This window comes from Perissodus microlepis, chromosome 12 (genome assembly GCF_051167445.1).
Source record: "Perissodus microlepis isolate ML-2025 ecotype Zambia chromosome 12, ASM5116744v1, whole genome shotgun sequence".
In the NCBI taxonomy this organism is placed as follows: Eukaryota; Metazoa; Chordata; class Actinopteri; order Cichliformes; family Cichlidae; genus Perissodus; species Perissodus microlepis.
In genome coordinates this window covers 787,436-810,355 of record NC_140472.1, presented here as the reverse complement: position 1 = coordinate 810,355, position 22,920 = coordinate 787,436, and the positions used below count along the sequence as shown (strand labels likewise).

The window sequence follows — 22,920 nt, the reverse complement described above, 5'->3', positions numbered from 1 at the left end:
TGGAGGTCATTTTGTGCTCCTCCTGTTCTTCCTTACAATTACCAGTCCTGCTGATGGGTTCAGGACCGTTTGCAGGTCTGCCCATCTCTTCCTGAGACTGTGCTTGGAGACACAGTTGGACTTCCTCTACAGCGTCTGTAGGGACATGCTGGTCTTAGCCAAATGTAAAACTTGAAAGCACAGTACTCAGCTTCTTCACTGCTCGGGCTGACAGAGACGGCAATGTGAGCAATGAGAAAAAAGGTGGTGCAGTCCAGAACATGTCCCTGTGACTGTCTCTGCTCACCTGACAATGACCTGAGCTGTGAGTTGCACACATATTATTTACTGGGAGGAGTCTCTGCTGCTGTATTGATCAGTGTTTACTCATCACCACCAGCTGGTGGAGGCAGCAGCCTCACACTCAGCTGACCTACAGTGTAAACACTCAGAAGTGGGATTTATGTTTGAGCAGACGGAGGGTGTCTGCCTGCAGTGCTCTGCTGTCAGTGTGCAGAGTAGGTGCTACAACCGGTCTGTGGCTTCCTCGTGCTGTTGTTGGTTTGTGAGCCAGACGCAAAAGAGAGCAAAGTTACGCCTTACAAAGAGCTGAAGCCAAACAGTGTTCATGAAAGTGTGCGCTACATCCAGTGTCTGTGCTTGTCATGGTTTATGTTTTCACAGTTGTCCTGTTCCCAGTGAACTCTGCTATCACTCCATCAGTAATGGGGGACATTTAAAAGCTGACGTGTAAACCTACGCACACAGATCAGTATTTAAGGTTTGAATACTGAGAAAACCTTTGCTGATGCCTGAAGCGTCAGGAGTATCGGAACAGTTAAGACACACTTTCTTTAAACGCCGCATCTCTGTGGCCAAAAACTGGCCCACCCCAAGGATCGGGTCCCCCGACACAGACAGAGTAATGTAGTGCACGCTGTTAAGAGCAGGAGGACTGCTATGAGAATGGTACTCATGGCCATTGATCAGTGATCAGTGTTGTTACTCAGTGATCATGACTGTTTGCCTATTAATGATCAACAAACTGACCTCAGCCCTTTGTTCCTTCAGTGGGCTGGTTTCAGTCATTATGCAAATGTCCTGTTTATAAGATTGGAAACCTGCAGTCAGCTGAGACTGAAGACGTCACCTGATGATGATGAAACGCTTCTCCCACTGGAAACTTCCAGATGAACACAATCAGCCTTTAGGATCAGCTATCACTCCTTGCTCTGCTCGGGCCCACCAGTCGCTCACACCATGCACTTCCAGTGACTCTGCCAACTATCCAGCAGTATGTGGGCTGTAAAACACAGGACAATACAACTCTGGACCTTCTGTGAGCAAACACACAGGTGGCAGAGCCACGGGCCTCCCCTATTAGGTAGATCCAACCACAGCCTGGTCCTGTTAACTCCTCAGTATGTCGCAGCAGAGGAGGTGCACTCAGTAAGCCAGCGACACCCCAGCCTTCATCCTTCAGCATCTCTTCAACCTGAGACTCCTGCAGCAGAAGTTGTCGAACTATGGAAGACATTATGTTTAGTTCCAATACTAAAGAAAGACAGACCAGACTGGTTCTCATGTCATGAAGGTGCTTGGAGCGGTTCTTGCCCAGTTTAGCCTGCAGGTGAAACCTGTTTACTCACCAGTCTTTTGTGGGGGTGGATGATGCTTTCATCTACCTGTTGTTCCAGCATTCTCACTCTCAGGTGGAAGGTGACATTGTAAGAATCATGTTTTTTATTTTTACAGTGCCTTTAATACCATCCAACCCCTTTTGCTGAGTGGAAAGCCGGTCAGGATGTCAGCTCTTCTACTGTCTCCTGGATCGCTGTCTGTCTGTCTGGCTGGCTGGTGGGTACCCTGTGTGTTGTGGTGGTCAGTAATACTGGGGCACTACAGTGAACCGGTCCTATCGCCATTCCTATTTACCTTGTACACCTCAGATTTCCAGTATAACAATGAAACATGAGTCCTCTGATGACACTGCAGTGGTTGGGTGTGATAATCAGAGCTCTGCTTATCACGTAGAGCTGGAGCTAAGTGTCAGAGTGGAAAGACGGTGCAAACCATCTGTTCCCTCGATCATTATGGGAGATGTCAGATCTCTCCCCAATACGATCGAGGAATTGGCGGCGCCGACCAAACTCCAGGAGTACCGGAAGGTTAGCATGATGTGCTACATAGAGTCGAGGCTAACACACCTCGCTCCAGACTGTCACGTGACTGCTCCGGGATTTCACCTGGTGAGAGCGGATCGGGACACGAAGGAGACCGGCAAGAGGAAAGGTGGGGGGATTGTGATGTGTGTGAACGAGAGGTGGTGTAAATCGGGGCACATCAGTGTTAAGGAGCAGCACTTTACTCGTGATGTGGAGCTTTTAGCGGTTAGCATCCGACCGTATTACCTGCCGCGGGAGCTCTCGCAAGTCATCGCGATAACCGTGTACATCTCGCCAGCGGCAGATGCGGCAGCAGCATGTGAGACAACCCACGCGGTAGTGTCCCAGCTGCACACGTCACACCTCCAGTGGCGTGTCTAGAGAATTTTTGTTGGGGGGGCCAGGTAGGGGCACAGATTTGGAGAAGGGTGGCAGATGTAATTGGCAGATAATGTTAAAAAAAATTCTACCAACCATTAGCCATAATTCAATAACCCTATAAACCTAATAACCAAATGTGCTTTTAACTCTTATTAGAATGAGATTTTAAACACTACGGTGCAAAGTTTTTAGATACTGCGTTGATAAAGTACAAGAGATACAATCAGTCAGTGTTTATTCAGCAGTCAAGGACAGCAATGTTTGCATAGTATCTTTACTGACATATAGTGCACATATGTTTTGGGCAAAAACATTTTTGAATATTAAAATACAAACATTTTTAACATACAATTGGCAAATTAGCCAATGCAAAACTTTATCTGCCTATTAATTAAAAAAAGATCATCTTCTCACAAACTGGTGTTTGATTTTGAAACAGGAAAAAAGTGAGGAAACAACTGAAAAGACTAACATTTGAATGAAACCTGAAAGCAAGTGAATACTTTCTATGCTGCCTTATGGTAAACTTTGGTAATACTGATGTATAAAGAACAACACTGGCTGATGATGAAATACAGTCAGCTGGCACGGTGACACTGCCAGTATTAACCTGCAGGGCTGGACTGGGACAAAAAAAACGGGCATTTTGACTAGAGACCGGCCCACCAGGTATCAAAGCCATAAAGCCTTTGAATGAAAACAAACGCTGCTGTAGGCTGCAGCACTTGGCCAGAGGTGGTGCTGGTTGATTCGAGTCCATGTTAGTGCACAAAGTAAACTGCACGCTTTAGTTGTGAAGCAAAAACGCTGAAATCGGGGTAATGAAACGTAGGAGGGGAACGATAACGAGGACAAGAGCATCCCGATCGTTTACTCTTGCTGTCCTGTGAACAACATCTGCTTCGGGGTGGCACATGTTTGGAATCATGTATGATTTTTGTTCCACTTCTCACGTGTGCACCACTTTGTGTTGGTCTTTCACGTGGAAGTCCAATAAAATTGATTCATATTTGTGGCTGTAATGTGACAAAATGTGGGAAAGTTCAAGGGGGTCGAATACTTTTGCAAACCACTGTAAGAAGAGGATGAGCAGACTGCTTTCTAAGGAAGCTCAGATCCTATAATGTGTGCAGAAGGATGTTGGGAGGTCTTCTACCAGTCTGTGGTAGTGAGTACCAACGATGCCAGTGCCAGAGGTCCCAGCAGGATCAACAAACTAACCCACGAGGTATACTTGATATATAAAATATAAGTCATGAAAATAAAGATTCATAGATGAAACACAAAGGTCAAAGTGCACTTTTCCCACTGACAACATCCAGATGAGCAGAATCAACTTTTACTTACCTGGATGATTGAAACAGATTTTGTCTTGTTTGCTCAGAGTGCAGCGATGTCCTGTGTGAAGGGGCCTTCAGTCGCTTGTATTTATGCCCACTGTTAAGAGGCAGGAAGCCACTGCAGTATTCTCCTGAGCGACAGCTGTGTCACTCAGACATACGTGCTGATAAGAGGAAGGAGTCACGTTCTTGCCACAAACTCAACTTTTCAAACAGTTCCAACACTCTGTGTGTCAGTATGTCTCTGAGCTTCTGTGCAGGATTATCATTAAAACTGTAGTAAAAACTGGCACCATCGCACACTCACGCCTTTACTCCAGCTGTGACGGCCGCGCACAGCGTGCCACCTTACAAAAATCAAGAGGTGCACAGCTGACTGACGCAACACAAACACTGTGTTCCAGTCCCAAACAGCTTTACTTTAAATCCATCACCGACAGCAAACTCACCTGTTCACCTGCAGAGTCATGCACCCTCTAAATAACACACAGTTAGTATAAACAGGACATTTCATCATCAGTTGATTTTTAACATGGCAAAAAACCCTGACAAAAAACAGCCAAAACAGACAAACACAGCATCTGTTTTTATTTAGATTTTGTGCAGCTTCCCACAGATGGATGCAGAAAGTCAAAAACTGGCACTTTAAGATAATTAAGGCATTTGTTGGTGGTGATCAGGTTTCCTCTGCAAGTGGTTTGAAAGAAACAACAAAGAAAAAAAAGTTCACCATCATTTATTCCCCACAGCTGTTCAGTTCTGATGTTTGATGATAGCAGACAGAAAACTGTTTCAACATAAACTGAAAATATAAGCTTTGAAATACAAAGAACGTATCTATAAATACTACTAAAGCTCTCTGTAGTTCCACACATCCAGACCTGAGATAGTTCAAAAGTGTCCCTGCTCCAGTGAAGCAGGTGGAAACCAGGGCCATGAACACACATACAGCTCCTTTATTCTATAATGAGCCAGACTGAAAACTACCACACAACATACTTATGATGAGAGTTCTGAACATATGTTGCTGATTATTTTAGTAAAATGATTTACTAGTTTAAAACAGTGTTGCAGTGAACACTGTGCCTTCATTAGACATTTCTACACAGTGTATCATGTGCTGCTCTTACAGCCATCCTCAGGCTAGACTCAGAGCCGGTCATGGACAGTCCCACTCATTAAAGGCTGCTAAGAGCTAATTTGATCAGTCTCAGTTTGTAGGGCAGCATAAAGTCGTGTTACTACAAACATCAGTGGTAACTGAGCAACATTTGGAAGCTGAGGGCAGTCACAGGTCTCTGAAGGCACAGAGCTGCACTCTCTCTTGGCAATAGAGAGCCAGCACAGATGGATCTTTGAGAACACTCAGCTCGTGCTGCCTGTCAGCAGACTGGGAGAAGTCGTCGGGGCCCTCTCCACAGCCTCCCTCCTTGGGGTGACTGGGGTACCCCGGGTGGACCATGAGCTCAGCTGTGACCACAGGCTGATGTGAACCCTGCACACAGCTGGAGGTAGAGGATGAAGGGTTTGCAGCCAAGGCGTAGCTGAGGGCCCTGTGCAGGCTTGGGATGGACATGTTCTGCCCCATGGTGGTCAGTCCCAGGTACACATCTGGCCACCTGTGGAGGAGGAAAATCGTTACGATTCATGTTTATCATATGTGCAACATCAGAAACTCTCTACAAACTCTCGTCCTCCAATTGTCCAGTTTCCTCTATTTAAAGACACTCTCCACACTCTGCCCAGCAGCTCTTTGGAAACTCTAATGAGACACTTTTAAGCCTGTCACAACATCTTAGCAAAGATACTGAAGTTTTTTGCTAAAGGCAGCTAGTCCTTTACTAAGTTTCAGTGTTATGTGTAGAAACACTGGCTCATCGTTGTGTCCTGAGTCAGGTGTCTTTCCTGTGCTTGAGTCACAGGTCAGTGTTGAGTAGCTTCCTCTGAAAACAAGCATCACACTGAACAAATGAGTGAAACGCTGCCAGTGTTCAGAGAAAGACTTCAGACAGTCTGGAGCAAAACATAAAATCTAAGAAAGTGTGGTGAGTTCGGACAGCACTGTGAAACACAACCACTGAAACTTAAGCTTGATGCTTAAACTCAAAGTAACTGTGGAGCTGACTGGGATCCACTCCACAGACAACAGGACAAAGAGCAGCCAGCATCCAGCTCTGATGAAACCTGGAGAATTATTTCTGAGGACTACTTAAAGAAAATACGAGCGCCCCACAGAGTCCGGCTGTGATGGAGAATAAAGGTGGTCACACCAAATACTGATTTTCAGGTTGGAGTTGTGTGAACTCTGGTTTTGCCTTAGGTCTGTTTTTCATGTATGCTCACAAATTTGTTTAATTGCTGCATTTATTTCCTGTTTTTGTAGCAAACTAAGTAAATCTGTCTTCGTTCTAATACAGTAATGTGCAAAAGTCTTGAGCCGTGCCATCGTTTATCTAACAGACATGGAGCCAAAGTCCAGCCCTGCTGCTTCCACAGGACTTCAGAGGGAAGCGTGTGCTGGTAATACATGCACCATATAAACTGATCATCAATAAGTATGAACGCTTCTATAAAAGCAGAAGCTTTTGCAGGTTTGCATTCAGGTGTGTGTTAGTATAGAAATACAGGCAAAGACAGCAGCACGGATCTGAAAGATCATGAATCACTGCTGCTTTCTACACAGAAGCCACCTTGACAAAGATCATCCCAGGAGTGGACGTCACTGCAAAAACACTCCGACTCTGCAGGGCTACACGTTCATGCAATTAGAAAAAGACTGAAGAAGTACAGCTCGTTTGGAAGAGTCGCCCGAAGAACAGCAGCATGGATCAGGTTTGCAAAAACCACAATGTGCTCTGGAAAGCAGTGCTGTGCAGGTCCATACTGGAACCCACTCAGCTGATGGTTGTAGCAGAGTCATGTGTGGGGCTAGTTCAGCTCCAGGAACTTAAAACTACAGAGTCCCATTTGTTCAAACTGTAGAGCATTTAAAGTTTATTATACAGAGCAGGTCTCCGTTAAATATACGGCGTACATGAAGCTTTAAGAAATAAAAGTACAACTCACAATATTTCATAGATAAATAAACAAAGTGCGTAAAATGTTTCTCAGCATTATTATTATTTTCAGTTACATTTGTTTTTAATGGTACTTGAATATTTTGAAATGCTGGTAATGACTTTTTTAGGATTTCTATTTCCTGTGTGATATTCTGGACAATTAAAGAATAAGACCGAGAAGTTTAATGTTGTGTGTTCATCATGAAGGTGCAGTTTAAAAGTATGAGTGTGGGATCAGACAGGGGTATGGTGTGCTTCTATTGGAGGGTGCACAAACACTTCAAGCTAACACGCTGGCGTCTGTTGGCCACTCCGTACTGAGGTGCACTCTCAAACGCTGCTTCTGCATCTGGGCTTTGTTTAAATATTGTTTCAGGTTTATTTAGTTTAAACCTCGATAAGGACTCGATCACATTTATGTCCTGACATGTAAAACCTTAGAGATGAGCAGTGTGGGGAAGGTTACTTTTCAAATGTATTCCACTACAGATTACATGCCCCAAAATGTATTTTGTAACGTATTCTGAAAACTTTGGATTACTTCATATATTATCAAGCTTTTTACAACTACATGAATGTCCTATTGCTGTGTGATTTATTACTCAAGGTTTCTCTCCACACCAACACCAACTAGATGTTTAAATCTTAATATAAATGAGTAACAGCAGGTGGACATTAGGTAAGGCTGCACTTTTTGCAGCGATCTCGTATAGAAAAATATTCCACGCGTATATAAAACAGGTCCGCGGCTCCGAACCGTAGTAAAGGGACCTCTGGCTGATACGTCGGGTTCGTGTCGGGCTTGTAGCTGAAAACTAGCTTTGCTTTGTTGTCTGGGTCGACTTTGCTAGCAGAGACAGAGAGAGGCGTTGAAAGGCTGCTGCAACGGGACTTATTGTTTCGGAGGAAAACATGAACACGGCGTACAGTCGAGTCTTAACAGCTTACTTACAGCTGGGCTCGTCAGGCTCTCTGTTTGGCTGCAGTGGTTATTATTATATTTACATGCTTCCAGCTCCCGTTTCTGCTCCGTGACAGCTCGTACTTTCCCTTTCTCTCCCTCCTCGCTCACAGACACGTCACGGGTACAGCAGTCCATTCTCCCTGCAGCACGGACTACACTGCCCATCAGGCTGCATGCTTTAGGGCGATGCCTGTAACACTCTATTGCCTTCATATTAAATCATTTTTAAAAATATTTCTTCACGACATTATGAGACGCGAGATTGAGACACAGACATCAGAGCCTCTTAATATGTGTTCTGTCTGGGTTTCCACCAGCGTGGACACCAAAAACAGAGAGGGCATAGCCGAACATGTGAAACAGGAAAAGAGCGCCTGTAATCCCTTTATTTCAACAAAGTAACTGTATTCTGAATACCACCTTTTTAAACAGTAACTGTAACGGAATACAGTTACTCATATTTTGTATTTTAAATACATAACGGCGGCACGTGCACTCTGTTACTCCCCAACACTGGAGATGACACTCACTGCATGTGTGTGGTCTACAGTCGATGTAGTGAAAGTGGTTTCATTTGAAGCCTGGTCTGGGCCCAGCAGTTTCATACAAACAGACCTGATTCCATGGCGTCTGAACACTGGGATGGCATCCAGAGCGTCCTTCTCCACCTGCTTGTAGAATTTGTGCAGGTGTGCTGGTATCCACGGGCAGCTGTATAGACCCGGCTCCACGGGAACACGAGTGTAGGGGATCCTGAGATCTGAGACAACCTTTGCAAACACTTCACGGACCTCTGCACAGACGACATAACACGAACATTTCACTGCTGTCATCTTCTTAATGGAGCCAACAGTTAAGCGCTCACTGAACTGAATCCTAAATATGGAAGAAAAGCATCAGTGGAACAACAACTAATAGCAAAGCTCTGTGTTGGAGCACAGCAGGACTTCTCTTTGTTTCTCAGCTAAATTATATTTCTGTCCATATAATCATTGTGCTTTTACAGAGCATATTATTAACTCTTCAAACTTTGTCACTGGTCAGATGACAGGATGCTTGTTTTGTTTTCTATTATAAAAACATTTTTTAAATTAATGAATCTGATTAGTAGAACCAAAATCAGCTGCCTTAGTACAAACAAACATTAACGGTCTCCTCCCTTCAGTTCACATTTACCTGCTAACTCAAAAGCAGAGACACACATGTGCACATTGATTAATCTGTACCATACCTCCATGGGGACGTGTTGGAAATAATCTGAAACATGCTATATCACCACAATCAGTCATAAATGAGTAAATGCTGTTGACTCTAGCACCAGCATCCAACAAACAGCAGTTACAGCTTTGTCTCTTCATCCTCTGATCCTCTGACCTGGGAGGACGTGAACATGTTGGTGTCCGTCCATGTGCTCGGGTAGGTGACCATTCAGCTCCACGAAAAGCCCGACCTGGGCCCTCAACTCCAGCTCCACCTTGGAGGAAACAAAACACACCTGGAAACAGCTGTGATGGAGACACATGACTTCAAAGACAAAGGTCGTTTTAAAATCTGAGGCTGGTGCTTTTGTCTGGAAGCAAAATATGCAACTCAGCAATAACAACGTGACAGCTGTAGCCAAGTTCCAACTAGTGCTGTCTGAAGAAGGTTCAGTTTCATTCGTATAGTGCTGAATCCCAGCAGTCGCCTTCAAGTGTAAAAATTAAATAACAGAATCCGCCAGCGATCAAACTGGAGTCTGTTAGATCTGCTCGGTGTTATTCAAACCACTGCAGCGCTCTAATCTCGGTAATACTGCGGTCAGTATTGGTGTAGCTCATGAGGCAGAGCGGGTCATCTACTGATTGGAAGGTTGCTGGTTCGATCCCTGGCTTTCTGCGTGCCAAATGTCCTTGGGCAAGATACTGACCCCAAGCTGTATGAATGTTGGTTAGGAAGCACTTACAGAAAAAAGTGCTTGTATGAATGTGGCATGTTGTATAAAGCGCTTTGAGTGCTCAGAGTGGACATAATAAGTATATATATGAACCAGTCCATTTTTTCTCTAACTGTAAAATTGTATTTGTAAATGAGGTCATTAATAGTTAATGTTAAAGGAACATTCAGTTCAACAGAGTTCAGACGCTCCTTCAGTGCTGAAGGCAAACCTGTGGTTGTTCTTATTCTCTTAAATCAGTGAAAGTAAGATTTACTTTACAAAGGGCTCTTTTTAAAGAAAGCAACAACCTGTTTTTCCAGGCTAAATAAAAACCTTCTAAATTAATGAGACGCTTTGTCCTCTCCAGCTTACAGGTCATCTGCTTCCATGTGCGTGTCTGAGAGTTACACCTGGGACTCAAGTACCTGTAATGTGAGGCCTTCGTTTGCAGAGGAGCTGCAGCATCCAGAGTGGTACACAGTGAGGAGGTAACACTACGAGATAATCGACCTCTGTGGGAGGAGCTGCTCTGTACTGTGTTTGCATACAGTAATGAAGAGAGTAGCAGTAGAGAATGAAAGTAATCTCCTGCAATCAAATGTATCCCCACTGCTGTGTAATCCATTATTGTAAACTGAAATGTTGTCAAGAAATGATCAGATGAGACTGTTTGTCAGGGAACACTATTAAATGTTCAGTTTCTGTATGTCTGAAGAAGACAGAGCCCACTAACACTCCACCACCTGACAGGTGGGAAACAGTCCCACCTGTCACACCATGTGACCTGCTCTCACATATCGCTAACATTTGTTTACCTGTATCTTGATATTTTAAGATCATATAAAGATGCATAAAAGTGTGTAACATTATATATTTTATACTGATCTTTATTTTTCACTGACACAGTGAAATTCTAGTTTTTAATGTCGTACCTGTTTCATGCTGAGTTCTCCTCTCTTCAACGCCTGACGAAAGCCCATCTTCCCATGGAAGAAGCCATGCTGGTTTACGAGCGTGGAGGACTGCTGGAGGCTCGGACACACTGGTATGCCTTCAGACAGGTTGGCATGCAAGCCAATGGGAATGTTGTGTCTGACACAGGAACAATACAGCTCTGTTAAACCATGCGATGCCGGCTACAGCAGGCAAACATTTGTCTATGTTCAAAGGCACAGTCACTCTGTTCTTGATTATAAATACATATAACATCTGTATCGAAATACAGCTGTGAAAGAGAAAATCCACTCTCGTTTAAGGTTCTATGAATCAGGACATAGTTTAAAAAAATCCACTCCTTCTTTGAAATAGTCTTTTTGTTTTTTCAATGACTGTTTCACATCATCACAGAGGAATCGTACTGCGCTCTTCACAGCGCTGCTTTAGTTCATTGAGGTTTGTGGGCTTATGTTTATGCACAGCTCTCTCAAGGTCCCGTCACAGTTGGGTCCAAGTCCAGAGTCAGCCACTGTAACACCTTGGTTCATTTTTTTGTAGATATTCTGTTTTTGATTTGATGGTGAACATGGAAAGAGTAATTGTATGATACAGTGTCAGCCAGGCTTTATTCAGGGACAGATTCAATTCAATTCAATTTTATTTATATAGCGCCAAATCACAACAAAAGTCGCCTCAAGGCGCTTCATAGGTACAGAGAAAAACCCAACAATCATGTGACCCCCTATGAGCAAGCACTTTGGCGACAGTGGGAAGGAAAAACTCCCTTTTAACAGGAAGAAACCTCCAGCAGAACCAGGCTCAGGGAGGGGCGGGGCCATCTGCGGCGACCGGTTGGGGTGAGAGAAGGAAGGCCTCACAGTTAGCTTTATAATACTGTGGTACACAGAGGAGTTCATGGTCAACTAGCAGTGAGATACCCGGGTCCTATGGCTGCAAAACAAGCTGTAATCATCCCCCAGACTGTCCCACCAATCGCCCTTGGTCTGGAGCACCATGCAGGATCGTACCTCACAGAGTGGCGATAGTCATGACAAAGGTGGTGGATCAGTCCAAAAACATGCAGCAGGAGCTGGTTAATTATCTGACGGCAGTTCGGACCACAGTCACCAACAACGCCATGGGTAACATACTACATTATAATTGTTTGTCCCCCTGCTCAGGAAGACACATTTATAGGCTTGTCTGAAGTCTGCCACTGAACATCTAAATGATTCAGAGAAGGGTTAGAAGAAAGTGCTGTGGTCAGAAACTAAAATCAACTCAGCCTCAGAATTGCTGAGGTTCACCTAAAGAATACTACAGGGAGTGCAGAATTATTAGGCAAATGAGTATTTTGTCCACATCATCCTCTTCATGCATGTTGTCTTACTCCAAGCTGTATAGGCTCGAAAGCCTACTACCAATTAAGCATATTAGGTGATGTGCATCTCTGTAATGAGAAGGGGTGTGGTCTAATGACATCAACACCCTATATCAGGTGTGCATAATTATTAGGCAACTTCCTTTCCTTTGGCAAAATGGGTCAAAAGAAGGACTTGACAGGTCAGAAAAGTCAAAAATAGTGAGATATCTTGCAGAGCGATGCAGCAGTCTCAAAATTGCAAAGCTTCTGAAGCGTGATCATCGAACAATCAAGCGTTTCATTCAAAATAGTCAACAGGGTCGCAAGAAGCGTGTGGAAAAACCAAGGCGCAAAATAACTGCCCATGAACTGAGAAAAGTCAAGCGTGCAGCTGCCAAGATGCCACTTGCCACCAGTTTGGCCATATTTCAGAGCTGCAACATCACTGGAGTGCCCAAAAGCACAAGGTGTGCAATACTCAGAGACATGGCCAAGGTAAGAAAGGCTGAAAGACGACCACCACTGAACAAGACACACAAGCTGAAACGTCAAGACTGGGCCAAGAAATATCTCAAGACTGGTTTTTCTAAGGTTTTATGGACTGATGAAATGAGAGTGAGTCTTGATGGGCCAGATGGATGGGCCCGTGGCTGGATTGGTAAAGGGCAGAGAGCTCCAGTCCGACTCAGACGCCAGCAAGGTGGAGGTGGAGTACTGGTTTGGGCTGGTATCATCAAAGATGAGCTTGTGGGGCCTTTTCGGGTTGAGGATGGAGTCAAGCTCAACTCCCAGTCCTACTGCCAGTTTCTGGAAGACACCTTCTTCAAGCAGTGGTACAGGAAGAAGTCTGCATCCTTCAAGAAAAACATGATTTTCATGCAGGACAATGCTCCATCACACGCGTCCAAGTACTCCACAGCGTGGCTGGCAAGAAAGGGTATAAAAGAAGAAAAACTAATGACATGGCCTCCTTGTTCACCTGATCTGAACCCCATTGAGAACCTGTGGTCCATCATCAAATGTGAGATTTACAAGGAGGGAAAACAGTACACCTCTCTGAACAGTGTCTGGGAGGCTGTGGTTGCTGCTGCACGCAATGTTGATGGTGAACAGATCAAAACACTGACAGAATCCATGGATGGCAGGCTTTTGAGTGTCCTTGCAAAGAAAGGTGGCTATATTGGTCGCTGATTTGTTTTTGTTTTGTTTTTGAATGTCAGAAATGTATATTTGTGAATGTGGAGATGTTATATTGGTTTCACTGGTAAAAATAAATCATTGAAATGGGTATATATTTGTTTTTTGTTAAGTTGCCTAATAATTCTGCACAGTAATAGTCACCTGCACACACAGATATCCCCCTAAAATAGCTAAAACTAAAAACAAACTAAAAACTACTTCCAAAAACATTCAGCTTTGATATTAATGAGTTTTTTGGGTTCATTGAGAACATGGTTGTTGTTCAATAATAAAATTATTCCTCAAAAATACAACTTGCCTAATAATTCTGCACTCCCTGTATTCCCATAGTTCCCAGTGGCCTTTTACTTTGCTCTTGTGCGATGACCTGATCACGGTGCAGCTCCACTGTTACATGTGAGATCAACTGTCATTGTCAATCAATATCCTCATCCACACACCTAATGCCCCCAGCTGAACCAGGGTGTGGTGAACCAGGATCTACGTGCAGCCTGAGTCCACCATTGCATGGTGGCACATACCCCCTTGGCACCTTCCTGGTATGCTGCATGTCTCACGCAGACCAGGAAGAAGTGTTACAGGCCTGGAGATACCAAACATCTGTCCCACATTCATGCACGGTCACTGTCTGTGGAAGTGTCCCTGTCCTCAACAGCCATCGGCTATTGAGGTGTAGTGTCTGTGGCCACTGGGACCTGAGCAGAAATAGTAGAGGGAGAAGGGTGATGGGTCCCAGAGCCGCTTACTTGTCCCATCAGTTGCGTCCGCTCCACCGACTCTTGGCCATGACAACAGGTGGTCCAACATCAGTGTGACTGTAATGTCGAGGCTGATCAGTCGGTGGCAACAGACCAACTCCGCTGTGCCCGCCTGAGGCCCCTCCATCACCATGAGCTCTGCCAGCCAAGCCTCCCCTTTCCTGGGACCAGGTTGTAGCTTTTGGTTTGTATATTATGCAAGGCCCTTTCCATACGCCAAGCTGCTCGGCGTATGGAAAGGGCCTCATCAGAAGCGGCAGCGGCGGTTCTCTAGCACAAGGCCCAGTCGGTCCCTAGTCACCCAGCAGACTTGCGCAAAACAGGCAGCTGATCTCCATCATCTTGGAGATCATCTGTTCTGCTCAACCACACCCCTCGCCTGTAGCTGAGCCACGAGCCACACCCCACCACATTAAGTTGACTAGATACTGAAAAAGAGTTGTTTATTAACCAAGATAAGAATTCTGCAATCATTCCCTTTAGTTATTTAGTTCTTTGCTTTTCTACTGGACTCAAAGGGCTTTACACAACTTGCCTCATTCACCCACTCAGACAAGCACTTCTATTTTTTATGTAAGTGCTTACTAAGTAAAGTGCTTTGACTGCTCAGAGTAGAAAAGTGCTATAGCAGAACCAGTCCATTTACTAACCAACATTCACACACACACATGCAGCAATGGATTCGTCGGAGACCAACTTGGGGTTAGTATCTTGCCTTGGGATATTTGACATGGACACTAGAGCAGCCGGAGATCAAACCACCAACCTTCTAATTAGAAGATGACCTGACCGAGGTGTTTCCTTCTTTTAAAGACTATACCAGATTCTAAATTTGGCTCATCCTAAAGTTATCTTATTTTTCTTATTATCTTATTTTCTTTCTATATTATCTTATTGGAATGTCATTCGAATTGGAGAAGTGTAGTCGGATGATAACACACAGGAAAGGTTCAGAACTGAGGGGATCAAACTACCAGAAGGCAACATTGCAGACACTGAGAACAGCTACAAGTTCCTATGAATGCCAAAGGGAAATGGGAACCACAAATAGGCCGCTAAGAAACTTGCAACCGCCAAACACCTGGAAAAGTCAGGCAAGTCCAGAGGAGTCAGCTGAACGGTAAGAACAAGATCCGGGCTATCAACACCTATATCCTGCTGCTAATCAGGTACCCTGCTGGGATGATAAGCTGGCCAAAGGAGGAGATAGAAGCCACTGACATCAAGTAAGAAGAAGAACAGGCCCAGGATGACATCCAGAAATCCTACCAGTGGCTGGACAAAGCTGGACTGAAAGCAGCACAGAGGCACTAATCATGGCAGCACAGGAACAAGCTCTGAGCACAAGATCCATAGAGGCTGGGGTCTATCACACCAGGCAAGACCCCAGGTGCAGGCTGTGTAAAGATGAGACAATCCAGCACATAACAGCAGGGTGCAAGATGCTAGCAGGCAGGGCATACATGGAACGCCATAACCAAGTGACCGGCATAGTGTACAGGAACATCTGTGGGAGTATGGGCTGGAGGTCCCGAGGTCAAAATGGGAGACGCCCCCAAAGGTGGTGGAGAATGACCGAGCTAAGGTCCTGTGGGACTTCCAGATACAGACGGACAAAATGATGGTGGCTAACCAACCGGACATAGTGGTGGAGGACAAACAGAAGACGACGACCGTAGTGATACCGAATGACAGCAGCATCAGGAAGAAGGCACACGAGAAGCTGGAGAAATACCAAGGGCTCAGAGAAGAGCTCGAGAAGAGGTGGAGGGTGAAGGTGACGGTGGTCCCCATGGTAATCGGAGCACTCGGTGCGGTCACTGACAAACTAGGCGAGTGGCTCCAGCAGATCCCGGGAACAACATCGGAGATCTCTGTCCAGAAGAACGCAGTCCTAGGAACAGCTAAGATACTGCAGGACCCTCAAGCTCCCAGGCCTCTGGTAGAGGACCCGAGCTTGAAGGACCAAAAATGGTTTGTTGATATACTTTTTCAATAGTGCCGTCAGCGTTAATCTCGTTAAAATGACGTTAACGCCATAACCGCATTAACGGGGCAAATCTCCGTTAGCGAGTTAACACGGATCGCCCCGTGCAGGGGCTGCATGGCGCTAACACGTTAGCGTGCTTAGCTTGTTAACGGTTATGCCGTTAACGTCATTTTAACAAGATTAACGCTGACGGCACAACTTTTTAAACCTCTTGAATTAAAGCTGAAAGTCTTACTTCACTGTTTGCTTTGAAATTCACTGTGGTCATGTAAAGAGGAAGGAAAAAAAAGTACTTTATTTATCCCTGAAACTGGGAAATTATTGTGTTACAGCACCCGAAACATTAAACACAATCCATAACAAAATAGCTTACATGAAGCCGAAGCACTAATAATATAAAAGTAATATGGCAAAACATAAAATTTAAATAAAGCAGTAAAAATATAAATATATATATAAAAAGCATGAGAAAAGCTAAATAGAAAAGAGAAAAAAACCAGCACAGCTTAAAGAGATATATGAGAGAGAGCCGGTGCAGTGTGTAGTGCAAAGGAAAAGACATGGAAAACAGAGCAAGTCTTCAGAAACTGCCAGGACTAAGAAAAAGTGAAAGATTTCTGGTCTCCGAGACATCACATTATGTACTGTAAATGGTATTTTTGCAGTGTGTTAGATTTTACATATACAGTGTAAGGCTACGCTACCTTTTAGCCAGATCTGCCGCCTGTTTTGCAGCCGAGCCATTAACCAGCAACGAGACATTGGAGATGCCTCCAGCCTGGAAGCAATCCACAATCCCCTGGTTCCTCCTGGGACAGTAGCCAAAATCATCTCCTGTCACCACCAGCATCATTCTGGGCTGTGGCATTATTGCTGGTCTCTGTTGGCGACACACAGGGGACAGATTAACATTCATCATTATGGTGTCCAAGGCTAATAATGTTCAGGTTGTCCATTATCAGTGAACATGGACCCTGGATCCTCCGACTGTTCCACGTCACATGGTTTATTGATAAGAAAGACACGAAACACACGAAACACCAAACTGTTCTGGTTTTCATCAGTGCCTTTCATTGCTGCTGTAAAACATGAAAGAGCAGTACGTCAGCAAACAGAAGCACACGCACATATCTGTCAATACACCAGGCACGTTTCTAAACTAGATGATGGTCTGATTTAAGTTTTTGTGCACATTTTAAGATTGCTCTACATCGCCAGCTGGACTATTAAAAACACACAAAACTGCAAAGTTAGTCTATATTAGCCCTTTTGTGGTGATATACTTGCCCGATGCAGCTGCCCGCTCATAATCAATGAAGTGCTGGGAAATCTTTGCTGAGTTACTGCGCTCTGTCCTTCAGTGCCTCTGGAGCTTCAGTTTGGGCTGCATTCTAATATGAACAGCTTCAGTCCACGCAGGTAAGTACAGAGCATGATGAGCCAGACGAGCTGCTGCTTTTTACAGTGTAAAATTATCTGATCTACCTGGGCAAACACAGGAGCCACCTAGAAACCAAACAGTAACACCTTAACAAACATCTAAGCTGTGTTTACTATTTAGATAAAGTTTGAAAAAACAAACAAAAAAACACCCACAACAACACTCCTGTTAATCTTTGCCCCCATGTCTGTTAACCCAACTATATTCTACAGGTTCATGTTTACCATTATTCCTGAATTACAAGCACAGCCTGCACAGGTAGGTCATAAGTTTCTTTTTAAATGGTAACAGTAGTGTCCACAGATCTATGGTCCAATAGAAGAAGTTGGCCACAGCCTCCAAAGGGCAGTCTCATTCTGTCTTCTGGATCGTGTCACAGCCAACAATGATCAGCAGACCTCAGAGATCTAGCTGGCACATACGGATGTAGCAGCTCACTGATATATGGAGGCATCTGATCATGGAGGGGTCTCAAAATGATCAGCACACTTTTAAACTGAGCCCCAAACTTAATGAGGAGGCAGGAAGACATAATCTGTCCACCTTAAGGGGACCCAGTGATAAGCCTGACAGCAGAGTGCTGAAACACTGGTAAGTGATCCAGAGAGGACCTGCTCAGGCAAATGAACTACAATAATCAAGATGTAATGAAATAAAGGTATGTATAACCACTTTGATTTCACTTTGAGACACAGCGTATTTACGTTTGTAAAAGATAACCAACGTGTTTTTCCAAACTGAAGCCTGATAAAAGGTGACGCCCAGATTTCTCACAGTGGGGAAAACTGAAGTTGAAAGATGAAGATGAAAGGGGCACAGAGTTATTCAGGATGAATGCAAGTGTGAACATGAACTAAATTAGCAGAAGCACCTAAAAAGCTCCTGTGAAAGAGAGAAAGAAACTCCCTCAAGTGCTGATCCAGACATTCAAACACAAGCTCTACATGTCTAAGATACCATTACATTTAAAGATGGAGCTGCCAGGGACGGAAAGAGGAACCACAGAGAAGCTTTATACATATAGTGAAAGAAGACACGCAGCGGTTGGTGTGACAGACGAATATGCTAGAGATGGGGTTAGATGATAGCAACTGATCTATGGTGTTATTTTTGTGCCACTATTCTGAGCGCACGTAAAAAAAGTTTACAGGTGCAAGTGTTGTATTTTGAGGAGAAATTTATTTTGAGCGCAGAAAAGCTAAATTTGAGTGAACAAAATTCATTGCTGCGTGCAAAAACTGTATTTCAGTGTTTGCTATTATCCACACACACACAACAGCAGCCCCTCTCGCTCAGTTTTTGCATTTGCGCTCGCTCTCAACGTGTTGCTCGCGCTCTCAACGTGTTGCTCGCGCTCTCAACATTTCTGCCCGTGCCGTTCAACTCTTTCTCGACACCGTTATATTTGTGCCACAAAACCAGCCAATCACAGACTTGGATGCAAAAATATCTGACTGGCTGTTCTGGTCTCCAGTCAGCTTGAAATGACGAAATGCAATATCCCAGAATGCATTTCGTCCAAAACTCAAACGAGGCCAGATTCTTCCTCTGGATGGCATTACCTTGGCCTCCAGTAACGCTGTGAGGAACCTTGGAGTCATGTTTGACCAGGACATGTCCTTCAACGCACATATTAAACAAATATATAAGACTGCTTTCTTCCATTTGTGCAACATCTCTAAAGTTAGAAATATCCTGTCTCAGAGTGACGCTGAAAAACTAGTTCATGCATTTATTACTTCCAGGCTGGACGACTGTAATTCATTATTATCAGGAAGTCCTAAAAACTCCCTGAAAAGCCTTCAGCTAATCCAAAATGCTGCAGCAAGAGTCCTGACAGGGACTAGAAAGAGAGAGCAGATTTCTCCTGCTTTGGCTTCCCTTCATTGGCTTCCTGTTAAATCCAGAATTCAAAATCCTGCTCCTCACATACAAGGTCTTAAATAATCAGGCCCCATCTTATCTTAATGAGCTTGTAGTACCATATCACCCTATTAGAGCACTTCGCTCTCGCTCTGCAGGCCTACTTGTTGTTCCTAGAGTATTTAAAAGTAGAATGGGAGGCAGAGCCTTCAGTTTTCAGGCCCCTCTTCTGTGGAACCAGCTTCCAGTTTGGATTCAGGAGACAGACACTATCTCTACTTTTAATATTAGGCTTCAAACTTTCCTTTTTGCTAAAGCATATAGTTAGGGCTGGACCAGGTGACCCTGAATCCTCCCTTAGTTATGCTGCAATAGACGTAGGCTGCCGGGGGATTCCCATGATGCACTGGGTGTTTCTTCTTCACTCACTATGTGTTAACAGACCTCTCTGCACTGAATCATATCTGTTATTAACCTCTGTCTCTCTTCCACAGCATGTCTTTATCCTGAATCGCAATTGAATTGAATCACAATAATCAACAGCAGCTTTACTGCTACTCAAGACTTTAACTTTAATAACAGATTTGTCACATTGGTAGACCATAATTTAATGATTGCCTTCCTATATTATAGCAATTATATATTGTTAGCTATATTGTAGATGTTTGATTTCAATATCTACAACTACAGTGAATACAATGGTATTTATGCTTGCATGATGGCGGGTTGTATTAAACCACAATGAAAGTTTTTGTCAAAGTGTTTTTTTCCAACACTTTCACATTCTAATTATATTCTTTTTCTGTATAACACACAAATTATTTTTAAATTAATCATAAATTACATATTTATTCATTTATTTTCTTATGTTGTAAATTTGCACTGTACGGTCTCTTATTTCTTTTTTTTGTGTTATATTCTGGACTTTTGTGTGACCCTGCATGCTCCATCTGTCTGTCTTTGCTGCTGGAACACATGGATCTCCCCAATGAGGAACAACAAAGGATATTTCTGTTCTACTCTATTTCTATTTGTACATAATATCAGAATTATTTAAAAAAAAACAAAAAACCCCTCAGTGGGTAAATATTATCAGCTCCCTGACACACACAGACTGATTGCTGATTTTCACAAAGTGGGAAATGGATATACGAAGTTATCACAACTTTTCCAAGTGCCCAAAACTGGAGCGAGAAGGATCATCAAGAAATTCAAAGAGAGCTGAAAGTACTGAACAAACTACTGAGAGATGGGTTTAAAGACCCCAGCAGACAGTAGTGAATGACTTCGCCAAGTTGGGAATTGTAGTCTCAAAGAAGAAAATCACAAGAACCTTAAACAGGAACAGACTGACAAACTGGGAATCTTATCAAGATGGAAGGAATCAAAATATGTCACAGAAAACCTTAAGTCAGCATCAAAACTACGTCTAGGTCATTGCTTTGTCTTCCAACATGGCAACAGCCCAAAACATATGACACTCCTGATGAAGAACTTCCTCTACAGGTCCAAAGTGAACATTACTGTCTGGGCTCCACAAAGCCCTCCTATTGAAGATCTATGGGGTGAACTGAAGAGCAAGGTCCATGCCAGAGAAGCTTGAGAGATTTACCAAAGAAGAATGGGCTGGGCTGAGCTAATCGTTTATTTCCATGGTAGTTTTGGTATTTGTAAAATAATTTTGTTTCTGTGGGCAAAGTAAAATATCTTGATCCATGCTCAATCATCCAGGTAAGTAAATCCCAAAAGGTTGATTCTGTTCATCTGGACGTTTTCAGTGGGAGAAACATTTTGTCACTCAACCAGGTGACTTCCTCCGTCTCAGCTGACTGCAGGTTTCCCCAACATTCCTCGGGCAAAGTAAAATAATGTAAGAATCCAAATGAAATAAGGATGTTTGTAAAAGCTGCATTAAAAGTTCCTTGCTCTATTTAATAGCACTTGTGTCATAGTGAGGGCTGGTTTGTTTTGAGTCCCTCTCGCACCTCCAACTTGATCACACTGCAGGTACTTTCCTCCCCTGGATGGAGGACTGGATTTCCCATTCTTTAGCTGCACATACCTGATTGTCGTCCACTTCAACAACGGCAGTAAAAAAGGACCAGCTGTGCCATCGAGTATCCGCCAGACAGTCAGCCTCTGAATAGGCCAAACTTTGCTCTGTAGTGACTACTTTGTGTTGTTGTTTTTGTGTGTCGGCTGGAGAGAGTTTACAAATGAGAAGCAAAAAAGAGCCGTCTGATATTCAAAATATATTCAAAGGTGAGAACAGGCTTTTCCCTGCAGCACGGTATGTAATAAAGACTCACTAAGAAAATAGTGGCATTTACCAGAGGGGGGAGCAACAAAGTACAAATACTTCATTAATGTACTTAAGTAGAAATTTCAGAATCAGTTATTTATTCTCAATAATCCCGAGTAAACCATCACCAAACTGGTTTAGATCTCTGGAATCGTCCATTTCTAAATTGCTTTGAAAGATAAACCTGTGTATTATCTTAAAAATGCTTCAAAGGACCAAGGATGAAGCTCCTGAACGGGTCTGGGACAGGCTTGCGGACTAGGTGCTCTGGCTGCGCCTGGGAGTTTGGGTTCTGGGTCATGGCTGGGGTGTCACCAGGGTTGTGGGTTGGTGCACGCAGGCCCCCGTGCACGGGGGTTTGGCCCTGGCAGACTTCAGCAAATCAGTGGAAGTGGGGGCCTCTTTAGCTAACGGGTAGGTTGGGACCATCTTTTGCAGGTGGTCTCTGCTCTTCGGGAGTCCACTCTGTGGGTGGGGGGCTCTAGCAGAGGTGGAGGATGGGTGAACCTGGGTGTCCATTGACTGAATGTTGGGGTGGGTGTAGTTTTTCCCCTGTAGTGGAGTCGGGTGGGCCACCCCGAGCTCTCTGGGGCTCAGTGGTGCTACTGCCCCAGTGTGGATGGACCTGGGCCCCCCTGCCCTTGGTGGATTTGGGGAATGGGGGTGCCCATGGGGGTCAGCGGGGGAGCTGGCTTGAGGTAGGAGGTATTCCTCCTCTGTCCCCTCCTGACTGCCTGAGCCTCAAATTTATTCCACAACACAGACACTCGCATTACGTACACGGTCATGAGTGTGGGTGAGTACACTGAACTGTGTCCAGAGGATGGTCTGTTTATTCAGCCTCACCTCTCGTGCCAGTGCCCACTTCTCAATTTTAAATCGCACTTAGACACTGAGGGTTCTTGGGAGGGAGCTGTCCCCACAGAGGCTTGTTGGTGCCATGCCCCTCTGCCGTTTTAAATAAACTTTAAAACAGCATGCAACAACATCACAAATGAGTGGGCGGAGTGAGGTATCAGGTCTTCTCAGACCCCTGTTCCCTGTTCTCCATCTGGGGCAGCGGACAAGGAGGAATAGCTGGCCGTCTGGTCAAGCTGATGGGCTTCCCTGCTGCTGCGGGACCGGGACGGTTTGCTTGTCTCCACCCCAGGGTACAGGGGACCATGGTGGACACAAGAGGTGAAGGGAGCCACCAGGTGGAAGAAGGAGTCCTATTGGGCTTTTTAGCCTGTGGGACTTTGGAGGCAGCTGATAGGTACCG

General features: G+C 44.4%; 1 protein-coding gene across 6 annotated transcripts in view; it reads right to left on the bottom strand.

The window, feature by feature from the left end:
• Positions 1–4,436: 4,436 nt before the first annotated feature.
• The window catches only part of ydjc (YdjC chitooligosaccharide deacetylase homolog), a 31,117-nt gene continuing 12,633 nt past the window's right edge, over positions 4,437–22,920 (bottom strand). For all 6 annotated transcript variants that reach the window (XM_084947371.1, XM_084947372.1, XM_084947374.1 and 3 more), the window contains 5 exons: positions 16,758–16,933; positions 10,739–10,898; positions 9,263–9,362; positions 8,504–8,681; positions 4,437–5,484 (listed from right to left, as the gene is read on the bottom strand). In XM_084947371.1, coding sequence (XP_084803497.1) covers positions 5,154–5,484; positions 8,504–8,681; positions 9,263–9,362; positions 10,739–10,898; positions 16,758–16,933 — 945 coding nt within the window. In that variant the 3' untranslated portion in view covers positions 4,437–5,153. The remainder of the gene's footprint in view (positions 5,485–8,503; positions 8,682–9,262; positions 9,363–10,738; positions 10,899–16,757; positions 16,934–22,920) is intronic.